This window comes from Oncorhynchus gorbuscha, unplaced genomic scaffold (assembly GCF_021184085.1).
Source record: "Oncorhynchus gorbuscha isolate QuinsamMale2020 ecotype Even-year unplaced genomic scaffold, OgorEven_v1.0 Un_scaffold_918, whole genome shotgun sequence".
Classification (NCBI taxonomy): domain Eukaryota; kingdom Metazoa; phylum Chordata; class Actinopteri; order Salmoniformes; family Salmonidae; genus Oncorhynchus; species Oncorhynchus gorbuscha.
In genome coordinates, this window is record NW_025745681.1 from 1 (window position 1) to 20,641 (window position 20,641).

At 44.9% G+C, this 20,641-nt stretch overlaps 1 protein-coding gene across 2 annotated transcripts; it reads left to right on the forward strand.

Annotated features, from left to right (window-relative positions):
• Positions 1–16,853: 16,853 nt before the first annotated feature.
• On the forward strand, positions 16,854–20,179 carry LOC124019426. Of its 2 annotated transcripts, none has more exons than XM_046334764.1 (4): positions 16,854–17,357; positions 18,198–18,345; positions 18,612–18,776; positions 18,869–20,179. In XM_046334764.1, exons 2-4 carry the CDS (start codon positions 18,206–18,208, stop codon positions 19,221–19,223), a joined length of 660 nt encoding a protein of 219 aa, XP_046190720.1. In that variant the 5' UTR covers positions 16,854–17,357; positions 18,198–18,205; the 3' UTR covers positions 19,224–20,179. The 2 variants fall into 2 exon arrangements, with proteins under 2 accessions (XP_046190720.1, XP_046190721.1); XM_046334765.1 differs by having other exon boundaries at positions 16,854–17,027.
• The last annotated feature ends 462 nt before the right edge of the window (positions 20,180–20,641 follow it).

Genomic DNA, 20,641 nt, shown 5'->3' on the forward strand with positions numbered 1-20,641 from the left:
GAGAAGATATATTACTTGAGAAAATATATTGGTGGGCCTGCCAAGAAAGCCATCGAAAGTTACTTTATGTTAGGAACAGAGTCAGCCTACTATGCGGCATGGACCATTCTTGAAGAAAGGTACGGAAACAAATTCCTCATCGCCAAGTCCTTCAGAGATAAGCTCAATGCATGGCCTAAGATAGGATCCAAGGACAGTCTTGAACTTAGAGACCTCGTAGACTTTCTTCGCAGCTGTGAGGCTGCTATGTCTCAGAATAAGGGCCTGGAGGTGCTTAATGACTGTAATGAAAACCAAAAGATCCTCGCTAAACTTCCAGATTGGCTAACTTCAAGATGGAATAGAAAGGTCATAGACATCTTAGAAGAAACTGAGATCTTTCCAAGCTTCAGTCAGTTTGTGAAGTTTCTCACGAGAGAAGCAAAGATCGCTTGCAATCCTGTGACATCCCTTCATGCTTTGAAACCAAGCGAAGATGGAAAACCTAAGACGCCAAGGATTCAAAGCCCCGGAGCAAGGGCATTAGCAACTAACTCTGATGAGAAAGATACTGTTACTAGTTGTGTCTTCTGTGAGAAGTCAGGTCACAGTCTCCACAAATGCTGGAAGTTCATGGATAAGCCCACCGCAGAGCGACAGAAGTTTGTTCAAGAGAATAAATTGTGCTTTGGCTGTTTAAGGCCTGGGCATCGCTCAAAAGATTGTGATAACAGGAACACCTGCGACACGTGTCAGAGGAGGCATCCATCCTGCCTGCACGAAGATCGTACTAAAGAAAGGTTATGGGATAGGAAGACCTCACAAGATAAGGGGACAAGAGCGTCAAGTGAGGCCATATCCAACAGAGTCGTAAGGGACATTAACAACACTCACACCTCCACAATCATTCCAGTATGGGTGTCAACCACAAGTGAGCCAGATCGTGAAGTTCTTGTGTATGCACTTCTTGACACCCAGAGCGACACCACTTTTATCCTTGAAGAGACAACAAAGGCTCTCAATACAAGGAAGGAGCCAGTCCAACTGAAACTCTCTACAATGGCTTCAAGGAATACCATTGTGTCCTGCCAGAAGCTGTCTGGTTTGCAGGTTAGAGGGCTTTACTTGGAGAAGAAAATCCCTCTGCCAACGACCTACTCGAGAGAGTTTATTCCTGCAAACAGAGATCATATTCCTACTCCAGAGACTGCAAGAGCATGGTCTCATCTTGAACACATTGCAGAGGAGATTGCTCCTCAACAGAGCTGTGATGTCGGTCTCTTAATTGGCTACAACTGCTCCCAGGCTCTCCTTCCAAGAGAAATTGTGTCTGGTAAGGAAATCAGCCTTTTGCTCAGAGAACAGATCTTGGCTGGAGCATAGTCGGCTATGGAAATCCATGTATCGACTATGGCGACCCTATTGGAGTGAGTCATCGGGTTATCGTTAGACAGGTGATGCCAAGCCTTCAATCTTCTTCCAACCTCACAAATCAAGTACACTATGTTTGTAGAACACGTGTAAGAGAGGTAATCACAACACTGGACATTATCAAGACGCTTGAATCTGACTTCAATGAGAGAGCTGCAGAAGAGGACCTCATATCTCAAGAGGATATCCGGTTCCTGAAGAAAATGAAAGAGGGCATCAGACGTAAGGACAATGGACATTATGAGATGCCGCTGCCGTTTAAGGAAGAAAGACCCAATCTGCCGAACAATAAAACATGTGCAGTTCACCGACTCAAGTGCCTGGAAAGGAGGCTAAGGAGAGACAAGCAGTACTACAAGGACTACACAGCATTCATGGAAGAGACTATAGCTTGTGGAGATGCTGAGAAGGTCTCTAAAGAGGAAATTAACAAGCATCCAGCATGGTACATCCCGCACCATGGGGTTTATCACCCACAAAAGCCGGGAAGATACGAGTCGTCTTTGACTGCTCAGCTAAGTTTCGAGAGACGTCCTTGAATGATCATCTCCTTACCGGTCCAGAGTTGACAAACACATTGCTGGGCGTCCTTTGTCGTTTTCGTAAGGGGCCAGTTGCAATCATGTGTGACGTAGAGCGCATGTTCCACCAGTTTCATGTGAAAGCAGAAGACCAAGATTATCTACGGTTCCTTTGGTGGGAGAACGGAGATCTAGAGTCTCAACCCTCAGTGTATCGTATGAAGGTCCACTTGTTCGGCGCAGCTTCATCTCCTGGTTGCGCCAACTATGGTCTCAAACATCTTGCTGCCGAAGGACGAGGAAGCTTCAGCGAGAAGTCTATCCAGTTCATAGAAAGGAACTTTTATGTTGATGATGGGTTGACGAGCGTATCGTCTGAAGCTGAAGCGGCCCAGCTGGTGAAAGAAGCAAGAGAGCTTTGCAGCATCGGCAAACTTCGGTTGCACAAGTTTATCTCTAACAGCAAGGAAGTTATAGCCACAATTCCCAAGGAAGAACGTGCCAAGGGTGCCAAAGACCTGGATATGGCTCTGGGTGAACCACACATGGAGAGAGCGCTTGGTGTACTGTGGTGTGTCGCATCAGACGAGTTCCAGTTTAGAGTAGTTGTCAAGGAACGCCCACTCACAAGAAGAGGAGTGTTGTCTACAGTAGCCTCTGTATATGATCCGCTTGGGTTTGTGGCACCCTTTGTCCTGGCGGGGAAGCAGATCTTGCAGCGGATGTGTCGTGACAAAATCGATTGGGATGACCCCCTTCCAGATGACCTACGTTCCCAGTGGGAATTCTGGCTCCAAGGTCTACAAAACTTGTCTGAGGTAAATATCCAACGAAGCTACTTGCCATCAAGTTTCAAGGAGGTGCAGAGTTATGAGCTCCATCACTTCTCTGACGCTAGTACCTCAGGTTATGGAGAGTGCTCATACCTCAGAACAATCAGCACCGCAGGAGAAGTTCATTGCTCCCTAGTTATGGGGAAGTCGAGAGTCGCCCCCTCCAAGGTTACGACCATACCACGACTGGAACTTTCAGCAGCGGTGGTAGCTGTTCGAACAAGTGACATGCTCAAAAAGGAGCTAGAGATACAAGGTCTACAGGAATACTTCTGGACCGACTCTAAGGTAGTTCTTGGCTACATCAACAATGAAGCCAGAAGATTCCACGTCTTTGTAGCTAACCGTATTCAACGCATTAAGCAAAGCACAGATCCCGAACAATGGAGATATGTGACCTCTGAAGAGAATCCTGCGGATCATGCTTCCAGAGGTCTCACATCAGAACAGCTCATGGCTTCCAACTGGTTCACAGGTCCAGACTTTCTTTGGCATGAAGAACTTCCCAAAGGACAAGTCAAGGGGGAAGAGTTCTCAAACAATGATCCAGAGCTGAAATCCCTGGTCCATGATACCCAAGCAAAGGAAGAAAGATCATTACTAGATCACCTTCATAAGTTCTCAGACTGGGCAAGAGTGGTAAAAGCTATTGCCAGGCTCAAACGACATGTCAAGGAAGCCATAGGCTTAAAATTGAGGTCCAGTGAAGCTACAAGCATAGAAGAAAGGAGAGAGGCAGAACTCACCATTATAAAGATGGTTCAAGAAGCAGCCTTCTCCCATGAGATACACAATCTCAGGCACCAGAAAGACATCAACACCAAAGATAAAGCAAGCAAGTTGCGTAAATTAAGTCCATTTCTGGATGAGCAAGGTATCCTCAGGGTGGGAGGTCGCTTGGCTCATGCAACTCTTCATTCCCATGTGAAGCATCCCGCAATCCTGCCAAGAGATAGCCACTTGTCAGTGCTGCTCATCAAGCACTATCATGAAAAAGTACGACACCAAGGACGTGGAATGACGATCAATGAGCTGCGATCCAACGGTATATGGATCCTAGGATGCAGCAATGCAGTTTCCTCTCACATCTACAAATGTGTGAAATGCAGGAAATTCAGAAGATGTACAGAAGGGCAAAGGATGGCAGATCTTCCAAAGGAACGCATGGAGACCGCGCCTCCCTTCACATACTGCGGGATGGACTGCTTTGGACCTTTCTATGCCAAGGACGGAAGAAGAGAGTTAAAGCGTTATGGGCTCCTATTCACTTGCATGGGCTCCCGAGCAGTTCACATTGAAATGCTTGACGACTTAACCACCGACGCTTTTATCAATTCCCTGTGTTCATTCATTGCCATACGTGGTAATGTTCGTCAAATCAGATGTGATCAAGGCAGCAACTTCATTGGCGCAAGACGCGAGTTTGTGGACGCCCTGAAAGAAATGGATCAAACACGACTGAAGGAACTTGGATGAGAGTTTATCATGAACACCCCATCTTCAAGTCACATGGGTGGTGTTTGGGAAAGGCAAATCCGCACGATACGAAGTGTCTTAACATCCACTCTTGATCAGTCAGACGGAAGACTCGACACCGCTTCTCTGCGTACCTTTCTCTATGAAGTCATGGCGATTTTAAATAGTAGGCCCCTAACTACGGAATATCTGAATGATCCATTAGGTCCAGAACCTCTCACGCCAAATCACATCTTAACAATGAAGTCCACAGTTATCTTACCGCCACCTGGACAGTTCATCAAGGAAGATCTTTATCTCCGCAAGAGATGGCGCAGAGTACAATTTTTAGCCAATGAATTCTGGACAAGGTGGAAGAAAGAGTACCTCCTAAACCTCCAACACAGACAGAAATGGAGTAAAGACAGAAGAAACGCAAGGATTAATGACATTGTCATTTTGCAAGATGATACTGCACCACGCAACCAGTGGAAATTGGCAAAGGTTACAGAAGTGTACCCGGGACAGGATGGCCGGGTGAGAAGAGTCAAGTTACTGATCAGCGACTCAACCCTAGATGAGAGAGGTAAACGCATCACCAAACCCACCTATCTGGAGAGGCCCATCCATAAGACAGTCACCCTCCTGGAAGCCGATCAAGAAACCTGCAGACCCCTTTCACAGAAATCACCGGTGATTGGTGGGAGTGTAACTGACAGTTAGACTTACAGGTTATCTCGTGGTCTTTTGTTTGAATTGTTTATGTGTCCGCTGTGCGGGGGAAATGATAATGCAAGCGGAACTACGTAGCTAATACTGTTGTAACGGGGATCGTTATTGTAGCAACACACCTTTGGAGGGAAGGCAATCCTACGCTGCGTTAGCTAAGTTTTCATGTCATCGGGAGTAGTTCATAAAGGTTGAAGAGTATGTTAGGATGAAGTGTGAATTCATGCCAGGAATAATAAGTGTGAAGTTTGATTTCCTCCCTTCTGTAATAAGCAGCCAATGAGGTATTTGTTCCTTTATTCATGTGTTAATCTGAACCTGTTATAATGCCGGTTAAACTGTTATGTATGTAAGCACTTCAGAGTTATACCAAGCTAATAAGTCACTCGTAAGATAAGGTTGTAAGAGTGTGCTTAACTGTATTTTTCATTTACTTTATAGTTCTCAAGGAAGGTGATAATTCTGACTAAACTACAGAATAAAGCCGCCAGTTAAAATCAAGGAACGGTTGTGCTCGTGGTTACTGAAGGGAGCTACATATTGTTAATGTTTCTTTTAGTAGATTCACTTTGAGTGTCAGCACAGTATAACGTTCAGCTCCCATTTTCTTTTCGATCCCATTTCACCAATCCTCTGGGAAATATCCCACCATTTATTACCAACACCATGTGAGCCAGGTGTATTTCTTGAGTTACACTATCTCTAGGATTGTATCTATGTGTAAAAATTAGGAAGTTAGATTGCCCAGGTTTTGTGATTAGAATGTCTGAGATCATCTCTTCAAAATCCTCTCTACTACTTATCTTCTTCCTTTCAACAGAGTTGTCCTCATTCGATCCAAAAGCAATAAAAACACTCTCCTCGGAGACATATGATCCATCTCTCTGTTCAACCTGGACTCAGGGGTAGACAGGGGTAACATAATACATGTAAATCCAATATACTCCAATTAGTATGATATGTGATGTTTCATATGGTATGTATTGATTTGTGGATGTCCATCATCCATTTCGTATATGTTACGAATTACAATTCGTATGATATGTTACAAATTGCAATTCGTACAATATGTAACGAATTGCAATTTGTACAACATGTTTCGAATTTGCAAAACGTACAGTATGATATGTTACGAATTCCAATTTTCTGTGGCTAATGTTAGCTAGGTGGCTAGGTGTCTAATGCTAATGTCAGCTAGGTGGCTAATGTTAGCTAAGCTAGGGGTTAGGGTTAAGGTTAGTAGTTATGTTAAAGAGTTAAGGCTAGGGGAAGGGTTAGCTAACATGTTAAGTAGTTGCAAAGTACCTAATTAGCTAAAGTGGTCTGTGATGAGATTTGAACATGCAACCTTTAGGTTGCCAGAGTTTTGAGTTTTTCATTATATGCCCACCCATCCACCCTAACCAATAACCCTACTTAAATTTTTGCCTTAAGTAACCTTCTGTCTTATTTAACCATACCAAACGTAACATATCCTACTATTTTGAGTGTCCCAGAATTACATTTACTATGTTACATCTAGTCTATAAGAACAGGCTGCTCTGTTGACTCACACAATGACTTTATTTTACTGCCCACCTCTGCAATAGTTGGAGAAAGAAAGTAAAGACATAGTCTCCTCTCATCTAGTAGGTCTATATAGCCCAGGGCTGGGGTTGCCGCTTCTCCCACAGAGAGACGCATTGTGCTGCTGGGCAGGATACTTTAACTCTACTCAATCCATGGGTGACCACAACCACTGAGATCTGCCATCAAAACTCACTGACAAGTGACTCTTTAAAATTATTGAGTTGTTATTTCAATGAATCAGAGTGTGTGTGTGTCTGTGTGGTGTCTGGGGTGGTGTCTGGTGTACCTCAGGTGAAAGGGGGTGTGAAAATCTGAGGACTTATCAAGCAGAGCAGAGCAGCCCCATACCCACCCTGCATTCACAATGACCAGGAGTCAATAGTGAAAAGTGGCAAGGGGCCTTATCACTGTGGTTTCTGCATAATAAACATTTAGAAGTGTTTAAAAGGCTGTGTGACTGTCTGGGTCTGTCTGTACAAATTGATGATCGTATGTTTGTGGGCAAGTACTTTATGTGAGCTACATGTTGTTGTGTCTGATTCTCAAATCAAGTTTTCTGCATCTGTCTGTCCCCTGAGGATCAAAACGTTCTCCACCCTTTGGAGTTTATTTCCAAGGAAAACTTGACTGTCTGTTGACCTACAGTATAACTTTGTTCTCAAAATGTATTATTTTCAGTTGGCAACCCTGGCTTCTCATTTTGTAATGAAGTCCTTGTTTCTGTATGATATATTAGATAAAGGAATAAAGACAGACACCAATGTTAAGTTCAATAGCCTTGTTAAGCATTGTACAAATCCCTACACATGAAGTCCGGTGAACAGTCTGGCTAGTCAAATACCTATCAACTAGACTCCGTAACATCATCCTTTTCAATATAAAGTGCAAACATAACGCCATGACAATAAGTTCTTAACAGTCAAGTCATAACAATTGAAAAAGCATTACATTTTATTTTTACTTCAGTTGTCAACTTCCTTTTTATTTTTTATTTGAATTAACAGAGGACAAGTTGGGCCTCCCGGGTGGCGCAGTGGTAAAGGGCGCTGTACTGCAGCGCCAGCTGTGCCACCAGAGACTCTGGGTTCGCGCCAAGGCTCTGTCGTAACCGGCCGCGGCCAGGAGGTCCGTGGGGCGACGCACAATTGGCCTAGCGTCTTCTGGGTTAGGGAGGGTTTGGCCAGTAGGGATATCCTTGGCTCATCGCGCACCAGCGACTCCTGTGGCGGGCTGGGCGCAGTGCACGCTAACCAAGGTTGCCAGGGGCACGGTGTTTCCTCCGACACATTGGTGCGGCTGGCTTCCGGGTTGGATGTGTTAAGAAGCAGTGCGGCTTGGTTGGGTTTCGACCTTCGTCTATCCCGAGCCCGTACGGGAGTTGTAGCGATGAGACAAGATAGTAGCTACTAACAATTGGATACCACGAAAAAGGGGATCAAATAAAAAAATAAAAAACAGAGGACAAGTTAACAGTCTCTTGCTTACAGATTAAGCCTGTCCGGTGGCTTGCACAGCCGACCCACCCGTGAGTAAGTATTGGCTCTGACAGGGGTAGGATTAGGGCCACGAGCTGGAGAGCTTGGTGGAGTAGAAGCCTCACCTTCAGTTGGCTCATGTCTCAATTCTGCACCCCTACCCTTAGGCCTGGACTGTGATCCAGCTCATCTAGGTGAGTGTATGGCGTGTTCTGGTTTGTCTGCTCTGCTACGCGCAGATCCACCCGATTGCGACAATAGAGGGAATCACCAACATCCATCAGGTAAGAACATGGTGCTACTCTCTGTATGCAATGTGCCCAGCCTCCAAAGTCCTGTGTGGTCTCCCGGCAGCGGCTTCATCCATATTGTTTCACCCACCTCCAGCTCTGGTAGGTCTCGACCAGTCCGGTCGTAGAAGCACTTAGCGAGTGGCTTTCTGTGACGCAGTTTGTCCGTGATGCCAACCATGACACAACCCAACCAACCCAACCAGCTACGGGGATGGTAGTCTTCAGACGTCTGGACAGAAGGCGTTGTGCTGGGCTGCTATCCATGTTTTCGGTGGGTGTGTTCCTCTACTGTAAGATCGCTCTCCATGGGGGTCGTTGCTGTCACGCAAGGCCTTAACAAGTTTTTTGCAATCTTGACAGCTGCCTTGCCATTTGCTTTTGGGTGTCTTGAAGAGGAGGTCACGTCGTCAAACTCCCATTCTGAGGCGATCGCTTGAACTGTGCAATGAATTGTGGGCCATTGTCCATGATTACCTTGTCATGCGAACCTTGCCTTGCAAACTGCGCCTTGCAGAGCTTTATGACCGTCTCTGCAGACAAGTCAGGCAGCAGTTCAATTTCCCAAAAGTCAGAGTAGTGATCAACGATGAGAAGATAGTCCTTTTGTCTGTGGCTGAATGAGTCCATGCTGACTACTTGCCAGGCCGTTGTGGGCAGTTTGTGTGACATCATGGTTTCCTTTTGCTGTTCATGAGCGTACTCGTTGCATGTGGTACAGTTGCTGACAAAGTCTTTAATTTCTGCTTGCATGTTTGGCCAGTATAATGTTTCACGAGCCTGGCGGTAGCATGCGTCACCTCCAACTTGACTGGAGTGTATGGGGGTAAGAATCTCTGGACGTAGGGATTTGGGGATAATGACCTTCTGACCTCTGAACAAGATGCCATTTTGCATGCTGATCTCATCTGGAAAGGTCCAGTATTCTCTCACTGTGAAAGGTGTCTCCTCTTTCAGGTATGGCCAACTTGCGAGAGCCATGGACTTCATTGACAGTAGGTGTCCGTCCTTGTCAGTGTGTTGCCTGATCTGGGCTAGGCGGTGATCTGTGACGTTTAAGTAGTCTGCCTGATTGATCTGTTGAACATCTTGTTGTTCCTGCTGTAGTGAACAGATGGCCTGCTGCTGATAGACAGTGCCTCTGCCCGTACATTGTGCTGTTGCCCTGTTCAGTGTGTGCTGTTGCCCTGCTCAATGACCTTCAGGCTGTAGTTTTGCAGAGTCAGGAGCATGCTTTGAAGCATCTTGGGCGCGTTGAGGAGAGGTTTACTGAATATGGCAATGAGTGGTTTGTGGTCAGTTTCAGCGGTGAACAGCTCTCGACCATATAAGTAGTGATGGAATCAGGAGAAGGAGAAGACAATGCTGAGGCACTCTTTCTCAATTTGTACATAGTTTTGTTCGGTGGGGGTGAGCGCTCATGAGGCAAACGCAACGGGCTGGCCTTCCTGCATAAGGCTGGCCTTCGCCTTTGGCTGGGGTCACTCTGGATTGTGACAGGCTTCGTGACGTCGTAGTAGCACAACACTGGCATGGATGATGCCAGAGGCCTCGTGCTTGGGTAGCCAGTGCCATGGTGTATCTTTGTCCAGCAACCGGCGCAGAGGCTCACAGACTGCTGATAGGTGTGCAAGATAGTTTGCAAAACCGATGAGACGCTGTACTCCTTTTGCATCAGACGGGTTTGGCATGTCGAGGATCGCTCGGACATTGTCTGGGTCCGGCTTAAGGCCTTTTGCCGAGAGAATGTGGCCATGGAAGTGGACATCTTTGACCTTGAACTGCAGCTTCTTCAAGCCAAGACGAAGCTTAACTGATTGGTAGCACTCCATCAGTGCCAGGAGCTTCACATTGTGGTCGTGTTCTGCTTCTTCGTCTGTGTCACCACAGCCTACGATCAGGGCATCATCGGCGATGGGTTCAATGCCATTGAGCCCAGCTAGTAACTCGTGCTGCTTGCGTTGGTATACCTCAGGCGCCACTGAGACACCAAATGGGAGCTTGAGCCAGCGTTTCCGAGCCCAGGGGTACAGAAGGTAGTCATGAAGCTGCTTTCTTTGTCAAATCAAATCAAATGTATTTATATAGCCCTTCGTACATCAGCTGATATCTCAAAGTGCTGTACAGAAAAATATAATCTCCACCCAGCCTAAAACCCCAAACAGCAAGCAATGGAGGTGTAGAAGCACGGTGGCTAGGAAAATCTCCCTAGAAAGGCTGTGCCGGGTGGAGATTATAACAGAACATGGCCAAGATGTTCAAAAGTTTATAAATGACCAGCATGGTCGAATAATAATAAGGCAGAACAGTTGAAATTGGAGCAGCAGCACGGTCAGGTGGACTGGGGACAGCAAGGGGTAATCATGTCAGGTAGTCCTGGGGCATGTTCCTAGGGCTCAGGTCCTCCGAGAGAGAGAAAGAAAGAGAGAATTAGAGAGAGCATATGTGGGGTGGCCAATCCTCTTCTGGCTGTGCTGGGTGGAGATTATAACAGAACATGGCCAAGATGTTCAAATGTTCATAAATGACCAGCATGGTCGAATAATAATAAGGCAGAACAGTTTAAACAGGAGCAGCAGCACGGCCAGGTGGACTGGGGACAGCAAGGAGTCATCATGTCAGGTAGTCCTGGGGCATGGTCCTAGGGCTCAGGTCAGTTGAAACTGGAGCCGCAGCACGGCCAGGTGGACTGGGGACAGCAAGGAGTCATCATGTCAGGTAGTCCTGGGGCATGGTCCTAGGGCACAGGTCCTCCGAGAGAGAGAAAGAAAGAAGGAGAGAATTAGAGAATGCACACTTAGATTCACACAGGACACCGAATAGGACAGGGGAAGTACTCCAGATATAACAAACTGACCCTAGCCCCCCGACACAAACTACTGCAGTATAAATACTGGAGGCTGAGACAGGAGGGGTTAGGAGACACTGTGGCTCCATCCGAGGACACCCCCGGACAGGGCCAAACAGGAAGGGCCAAACAGGAAGGATCACTGGGGATTTATATTACTGGGGATTTATTAGCTGGGGATTTTAACAAAGCAAATTTGAAGAAAAGGCTCCCGAAATTCTATCAACATATTGATTGCTGTACTCGTGCTGCTAAAACCCTGGATCATTGCTATACTACGTTCCAGAATGCATATAAGGCTTTTCCCCACCCTCCATTCCGAAAATCGGACCACGATTCCATCTTGCTCCTCCCCTCCATTAGAAAGAAGCTCAGCTGATGTACGAAGGGCTATATAAATAAATTTGATTTGATTTGATTTGATTTGGATTCCATCATTAGAAAGAAGCTCAAACCGGGAGCACCCGTGGTGAGGACTATTCAACACTGGTCTGACCAATCGGAATCCACACTTCAAGGTTGTTTTGATCACGAGGACTGGGATTTGTTCAGAGTAGCTTCAGAAAATAATATCGACACATATACTTATACAGTGAATGGGTTTATTAGGAAGTGCATTGGAGATGTTGTACCCACTGTGACTATTAAAACCTACCCAAACAAAAACCGTGGATAGATCGGAGCATTTGTGTAACGTCTGCGTCCAACTCACACTCCCAAACATTTAGATCCTTGGAAAACAGCCCACTTTCAAGCTCACTCTCCAGATCCCAATCACCGGAATTCTAATCACCTGTTCACACACCTGCATCATCCCACACTATTTAGTTCAGTTCCTTGCACCCCATCACTGTAAGGTATTGTTTGTTTTGAGATACACTTTTTCGGAGCTCTGTTATTTCCCGTTCTTCTCTCCTCCCGTGTATGATAGTTTTTGCAAGCCTCACTCAGGACACCTTTTGCCTATTCTCTGTCTGTACTGTTGCCATTTTTGGACCTACCGTGTATGACCTTCTGCCTGCCCCTGGACCCAGCTACCTGCCTCCTCCTATGGTCCCTTTCCTTAAACACCTGCTGCACCACATTTAACCAGGGAAAGAAGACTGAGAATAAAGAAGAATACAAACAGGGTAGTTATTCCCTCCGCAAAGCAATCAAACAAGCTAAACGTCAGTATAGAGACAAAGTTGAGTCCCAGTTCAACGGCTCAGACACGAGACATATGTGGCAGGGTCGACAGACAATTACGGATTATAAAACGAAGCCGTGTCCTTAGAGCACGTGCAGACCAGCTGGCTGGTGTGTTCACAGATATATTCAATCTCTCCCTATCCCAGTCTGTTGTCCCTACATGCTTCAAGATGGCCACCATTGTCCCTGTACCTAAGAAAGCAAAGGTAATTGAACTAAATGACTATCGCCCTGTAGCACTCACCTCTGTCGTCATGAAGTGCTTTGAGAGACTAGTCAAGGATCATATCACCTCCACCTTACCTGTCACCCTAGACCCTCTTCAATTTTCTTACCGCCCCAATAGATCCACAGACAATCCATTTGCCATCACACAGCACACTGCCCTGTCCCATCTGGACAAGAGGCATACCTATGTAAGAATGCTGTTCATTGACTATAGCTCAGCATTCAGCACCATAGTACCCTCCAAGCTCATCAACAAGCGCAAGGCCCTGGGTCTGAACCCCACCATGTGCAACTGGATCCTGGACTTCCTGACGCGCCGCCTCCAGGGGGTGAATGTAGAAAACAACACCTCCTCTTCGCTGATCTTCAACTGGGGCTCCAGAAGGGTGCTCGTGCTCAGCCCCCTCCTGTACTCCCTGTTCATCCATGACTGCGTGGCCAACCACGCCACCAACTCAATCATCGAGGTTGCCGATGACACAACATTATTAGGCTTGATTTCCAACAAAGATGAGACAGCCTACAGGGAGGAGGTGAGGGCTCTGGGAGTGTGGTGCCAGGTAAATAACCTCTTACTCAACGTCAACAAAACTAAGGAGATGATTGTGAACTTCAGGAAACAGCAGAGGGAGCACCCCCCTATCCACATCAATGGGACCACAGGGGAGAAGGTGGAAAGCTTCATGTTCCTTGGCATACACATTACTGACAAACTGAAATGGTCCACTCACAAAGACAGTGTGGTGAAGAAGGCGCAACAGCCCCTCTTCAACCTCAGGAGGCTAAATAAATTTGTCTTAACGCCTAAAACCCTCATGAACTTTTACAGATGCACAATTGAGAACATCCTGTCAGGCTGTATCACCACCTGGTACGGCAACTGCACCGCCCACAACCGCAAAGCTCTCCAGAGGGTGGTGCGTTCCGCCCAACGCATTACCAGGGGCAAACTTCCCGACCCTCCTGAACACCTACAGCACCCGATGCCATAGGAAGGCCAAAGATATAATCAAGGACATCAACCCCTGCCTGTTCACCCCGCTACCATCCAGAAGGCGAGGTCAGTACAGGTGCATCAAAGCTGGGACCGAGAGACTGAAAAACAGCTTCTATCTCAAGGTCATCAGACTACTAAACAGCCATCACTAGCACATCAGGGGCAGCTGCCTATAGACATAGATTAGGAATCACTGGCCACTTTACGGAAATGAAATACTAGTAATTTTAATAATGTCTCCTCCTTATCTTGCATTACTCATCTCATATGTATAAACTGTACTCTATACTATTCTACGGTATCTTAGTCACTTTGATTGTTTGTAAATATTGCATCACCCATCTCATATGTATATACTGTACTCTATACTATGTCACTGTATCTTAGTCCAATGCTGCTATGACATATATGTATATATATTCTTAATCCATTCCTCACTTAGATTTACCTGTATTTTGGGTATTTGTTGTGAAACTGTTAGATATTAATTGTTAAATATTACTGCACTGTTGGAGCTAGAAGCACAAGCATTTCGCTACACCTGCAATAACATCTGCTAAACACATGTATGTGGCCAATAAAATTGGATTTGATCTTAACCGTATTATCTTAACTTGCTAGTTAAATAGCCTAACCTGCTGTGTAGATTCTCCTAATCTGCTTTGAAAAAAATCACTTCCAGTCATAGCTGTATCGAAGTGGCCTGCTTTTAGGGAATCTCAGATTTCACTGACCTTGATTATAAACTCAGATTAATCTGCCCCCGCCCCCAAATCTCTCTTTCTCAAGAACTGCGAAATGCATTTTTTTTTATCCTGAATGTCGCACTAATGCAAATCGACAGAATCAGCAGCAGATCCAAATGTAAATAGCACACTATCCAAACAGGTTGCTGCATGGAAGCCTTTGCTGCATGGAAGCCTTTGCTGCATGGAAGCCTTTGCATGGAAGCCTTTGCAGCATGGAAGCCTTTGCTGCATGGAAGCCTTTGCTGCATGGAAGCCTTTGCTGCATGGAAGCCTTTGCTGCATGGAAGCGGTATGTACTTCACACAAAGTTGCCATAAATTCAAAACACACGCACATTTCACATTAACGGACTGCACACGAGACACGAATGCTGTTTAATAAACCAAAAAAAAAATGCGTGTTGCTATTTGTGTGTGTTTGACAGGCCTATACACAATTCAATACATAGGCATCTCTGTCACAGATATGAAGTCTGTTAACAATTCAGAAATAATGTATGCAAACGTGTTTAAACTCAGTTCTCTGTATGTCTCAAATGTATTTCACTAGCAACACCATACCACCAAGTAAAACTCTGAGCATGTGTAAATGTACTTGGGGAATACATCTTCTCAGTCTAGGCTATTTTCCTATCCAGTCTCAATCCCGTGAAACCAAAAACCCTGACTCCTGTCTGTCTCCCTCTCGCATGAAAATTCCTAATTTCATTCTGTAATATATATTTTACATTATCAAAGCACGTCTCTCGCCGATGCATGTCCAAATACCGCTTCTCTGCGCCGCCTCATACTTGCTGCCCACGAGAGCTTCCGTAGATAATGTGTAATCAACAAACTGTATGAGAGACATGGATATATAAAAAAAAAAGTTGGTCCCTTTTGATACATGAATATTTCAAATATTTCCACTCTTCACCTCTCCGTTACTCATGAGCTGATCTGCAATCAGTATAATGCTGAGGCCACAAACACATATCGGACTTCAGACTGATTTGAGAACTGAAACTTTCCCGGACAACACGCCTATAACCGTGACATCGAGTGAACCAAGTGAAGGTAGTGACATTCTGACAAACACACCGAATAGTATTGCAGAATTTCTCACAGAAAGAAGGTCGGATTTTAGCTCGGCACAGTCAGTGCATTGTCAGAGCGCAGCGAGACAAGCCGTGCCGATAGACCAAACAACACACACTGTTGGGTTGGTGGCCAGAGAACTACAGTATGCGCCCTGAAAAGAGAGAAGCTGACGCTTGAGCACCAACAGCCGGTGAGACGGAGCGCGAACACAATCCAGCACAGTCACCGCAATTCTCCAGCTCTAGGCTACAGGAGCATCATCCTGTGGGCCTCCTTTTCGTTTTTACCTTTTCGTTTTTACGCGCGTCCTGCAGGGGTTGTCGAGGGTTGGGTAGATCTACATCCGACATGTCAACGGTTACAGCTTCGGTGGTTGATGTTTCCAGAAATATTTATTCAACCGAAAACGGAAACAGTGGCGGCCGTAATTATACAGGTAAGTGAGATTCTATCCAAGATGGGCATAGGTGTCATGTCATTCGTGCAGTGGCTGAAATTGGAGCTTTGTTGGAGGCATTATGAATTTGTTAAATGCATTTGTTATGAACCATTTATAGCTGCAAACTGTGTGCGTACACCATCACAGAGTGGACCTGCCAACATGTCATTTTTTAGGAGAAAATGCATTCCATGACACACACACACACATATAAACTAATGTATATGATGTACTGTGTCTGTAATGCTCAATTATTTACAAAGCAGCATAACTACATTACTTTCTAAAAGCTACGCATAATTTGTTTAGGCCTACAAAGTATCATATGGCAACAAAGAATGAAAGCCATAGGCTATGGCTTCAAATCAAATCAAAGGTTATTAGTCGCTACACAGATTTACATATGTTTTCCCAGGTTCAGCGATATGCTTGTGTTTCTAGCTCGAACAGTGCAGTAATACCTAGCAACAAAAAACACAATACACCAAGAGAATAATCTATTGTCTATTCCGAGTCTGCGTTGTGTAAAAGGGTGAAACAATCTAAAGAGGAAGTGAGAGTGTGTTCCTATAGATCACATGGTCTGAGAAGCTGCAGGTGGCTTTCAGAATGGCAGGATTCTTAGTTTCACATCAACTAACACTGCAGCTGTACTGAGATATCAGATGTACAGTCTACACTTTTGAACACATACACAATTACACACACACGCTAACACACCCACAGACATGCACACACCCACGCTCGCGCGCACACACGTATACACCCACCCACACATACACACACAGCGCTGTCTATCATAAATGATGGTTTATGAATTTGCCTAACACCCAATACTCAGTCAGCAATATAACTCTCTCTCTCTCTCTCTCTCTCTCTCTCTCTCTCTCTCTCTCTCTCTCTCTCTCTCTCTCTCTCTCTCTCTCTCTCTCACTAGCATTCATTCAAAGGAACACTCAGACGTTTTAGATTTACTAACGCTATTTCAAACTTTAGCTAAATTAACTGGTCCCTCTTTCAGATACACGCCGCGTTTTGGTCCTCCGATCCTTCTCGATACTCCTCTTCAGAAGAGGACGAGATCCGTTACACCATCACTTCACCCATACTCTTTATATGCCCATATTTACAAGGCTATGAGTGATGAGGATCACTTTTGCTTTTCAGATGAGATGAGTAGGAATTTTCAGATCGTCTTTTCAAATCGTCTTAAAGTAGGAATTATATCGCATGCATTATATTGAGTGTCAGCACAACTGGACAGTACATTTTTACAAAATGTTTTATTTTTACAGTTAGTTTAAGTTCTGTATTTCAGACTGGATTTATTCAGTGCTTCGGAAAGTATTCAGACCCCTTTTGTCTTGGGGTGCCACTGTGTTCTTGGGGACCTTCAATGCTGCAGACATTTTTTTTGGTACCCTTCCCCAGATCTGTACCTCGACACAATCCTGTCTCGGAGCTTTATGGAGAACTCCTTCAACATCATTGGCTTGGTTTTTGCTCTGACATGCACTGTCAACTGTGGGACCTTATATAGACAGGTGTGAGCCTTTCCAAATCATGTCCAATCAATTGAATTTACCACAGATGGACTCCAATCAAGCTGTAGAAACATCTTAAGGATGATCAATGGAAACAGGATGCACCTGAGCTTAATTTCGAGGCTCATTTCTGAAAACCTGTTTTCAGTTTGTCTTTATGGGTTACTGTGTGTAGAAAAATATACAAAAAAAATACTATTTAATCAATTTTAGAACAAGGCTGTAACTTAGCGAAATGTGGAAAAAGTCAAGGGGTCTGATGCTTCCCGAAGGCACTGTAAATATGGACAAACAAAAAACATCCTCTCCTTCAGTAGATCGTATTTCACAGCTGTTTTCAAAAGCAACATGATTAAAGAACATGTGAGATTGAACCTACAATCTTTAGCTTTGCAGCCAGATCATTAACTTTCTGTACCACCAGGGGATATGTGTTATTGTGGGGGATTTCAGTCTAATTATAGAACTATGTTCCCATTCTCTTCATATGCCGTGTACTTGTAACACTGTAATGATTTAGCTGTTTTAAAAAAAAACGTTTTAATTGAAAACAATCACAGTAAAAGGTACTTTATTGTTACCCAGAAATTATTTTAAATTGAGATAAAAATGTCTGTATTGGACCTTTAAATCAGTAAAATATGTTCCCACCAGACTGTTCCCACAACCTAATGAAACATTCTGGGAACATTTAAAGAACAGAAAGACCACTTGTCTATTCTAGCTGAATGTAATACAGTGAAAAGGGCATTCAAATATATGATACAGCCATCACTTTCTGTAGTCAGATTTCCTAAATAGATAGATTTTTAAAATGTTTTTTTTCCCTCCCTCTCCCAGCGTTGTCCATGTCGGATGACTTTGGGTTCAGTGTGGCAGTGGTGTCCTCTATCATTAGCTGTGCCATCATCCTGCTCATGTCCATGGCCTTCATCACCTGCTGTCTGCTCGACTGTGTCAAGGAGGAGGAAAGGAAAAAGGAGGAGAGGTGAGAGGAGGAGAGGAGAAGAGAAGTATAAATTATAGGGGGGGAGATGGGAAGAAGAGTCAGAAGAGATGAAAGGAGAAGAGGTAAGGGAAAGACTCGATGAGAGGAGAGGAAAAGAGGAGGCAGGAAAGGTGAGACAAAGCGTGTAAGATGTCAGGAGGTGCAATAAAAGATGTAGAGCCATAAATTATCCCATGTGGTTGAGTACTGCACTATAGGGATTCATACGGATATTGAGATGTACAACAGCTTTTTTGCATTGCCAGGGAGACAGATCTGTGGCACCAGCCAGAGCGAGCGGAGCAGGAGGAGAACAGGGCCTCTCACTATGACCACAAGGGCAGAAACAACAATAACAACACCCAGGAGAAGACACTGCAACAATGGGACCACCAGGACCCTTCAATGTGTGACCAAAGGAGACCCAGCTGGTGTGGACTGTGTGTGTGTGTGTCTTCTGTATGTTTGTGTCTGTGAGTTTGCCTTGAGACGCTCAATGTCGCTGTCTCTGTCCTCTCCACAGGTGCCATCAGTACCCCTATGCTCTGACTGGTCCAGCCCCAGCCTCCACCTTCGGCCCAGCCCTCAACTCAGCTCCTCTCCCCTGCAGAGGCTACGACCAGCCCATTCTTCTGCACAACTCAGGCCTGTACCGTAACCCAGGTCAACCAAACAATCCAGGCCTACTTCAAAACCCCATCCCACCCCAGTATCCAGGTTCAACTCGGACCGTGGGGTACCGGAACCCAGAGGTACCCCCTGGCTCAGGCTTGGCCAGACTGTATGTAGGACAGGAGGGCAGTGTGTCCGTGGTGAGCACTCCACTTCTGGATGAGTGGAGTGCCCAGGAGCGCCCCATACGGGTCATATCCGTGTGAGGTCACAACCAGGAAGTGACTGGACATAGACCACATGGGCATGGATAAACTCAACATCAATCAAGAAACATGATCCAAAAGGGAGAGGACCACCTCTATGGGGACCACGCCTATGTCATTATCAACCAGGCACCAATGACTGAATAATTAGGGGGCGCTCATATAGTCCTGTTTTACTGTATGTACAAGTGGGTAACCTGTACAAGTGTGAGGTGTGAAATGGAAATGTATTTTTTGCATATCCCACTCCCCGAGACATCCTCGGAGAGTGGGGTCACAGCCAGGCGATCGGCCATTATTGACTGCAACCCTGGAGCAATTAGGATTAATTGGCTTGCTCAAGGGCAGAATGACATATTTTTACCTTGTCGGCTCGGGGATTCAAACCAGCACGCCAGTAGCGGTAGACCATTGAGTGACAAAGCAGCATTTTTAGGTTGCATCAGACATGTGCCTTAAACGCAGACCCTATCCCTCTGGACACTGCCAGAAGCCGAGAGTTGGTGAGGACATTCATTATTCCATAGGAATCACTTATTGTGTTACTGATTGATTTCACTTGTGTTCTTCCGGGAAATGTACAGTAGTAAACATGTTCAGTTCGGAAATATCCTGTATCTCTGAGTTATGAAATCTAGTAGTTCTGCTTCTGGAAAGAATCCTTAAAACGTTGTACAGTATTCTGCATTTTTAGGTTTGATCCTACTGCTTTGTTGGATCCAGGGATAGCATGTGTAGGGCTACAATTCCCAATCCTGTTGTGTATAGTATGTGATGGTACTTCATGGTACAAATAACTGTTAAATGTTATTCTGTACTATTGGAATGAAAAGGGAATTTTCTGAAGCTTTTTTATATTCCTATACCCAACTGATACTGACATTGATGGTACATTATGCAAGTCCCACTGCAGATGGATTGACAATGAATCATTTAATAAATTCTACATTCTTTAACTTGTGCTGTCATCAGTTAGGAATACGATTGTAAGGGAGTTTTGCCAAAGAAATAGAATCCGACCTAAATAGTAGCCTACATTTGATGTCAGCCACCACCGAGTTAGGATGAGTGGTTTGCCATTAATAAAATAAACAATTATTGAAAAGACTGTATTTTCAACCTGGACTCAGGGGTAGATGTAACATAGTAAACAAAAATCTGATATGATATGTTACATTTAGTATGGAATGTATTAATTTGTGGATATCCATTATCCATTTTGGATTGAAATTTGTATGATATGTTACAAATTTTCAATACGTATATGTTATGAATTCCAATTTGTTGTGGCTAACGTTACCTAGGTGGCAACGTTAGCTAGGCTAGGGGTTAGGATTAAGATTAGGGTTAGGAGTTATATTAAAAGTCAGGGGAAGGGTTAGCTAACACATGCTAAGTAGTTGCAAAGTAGCTAAAAA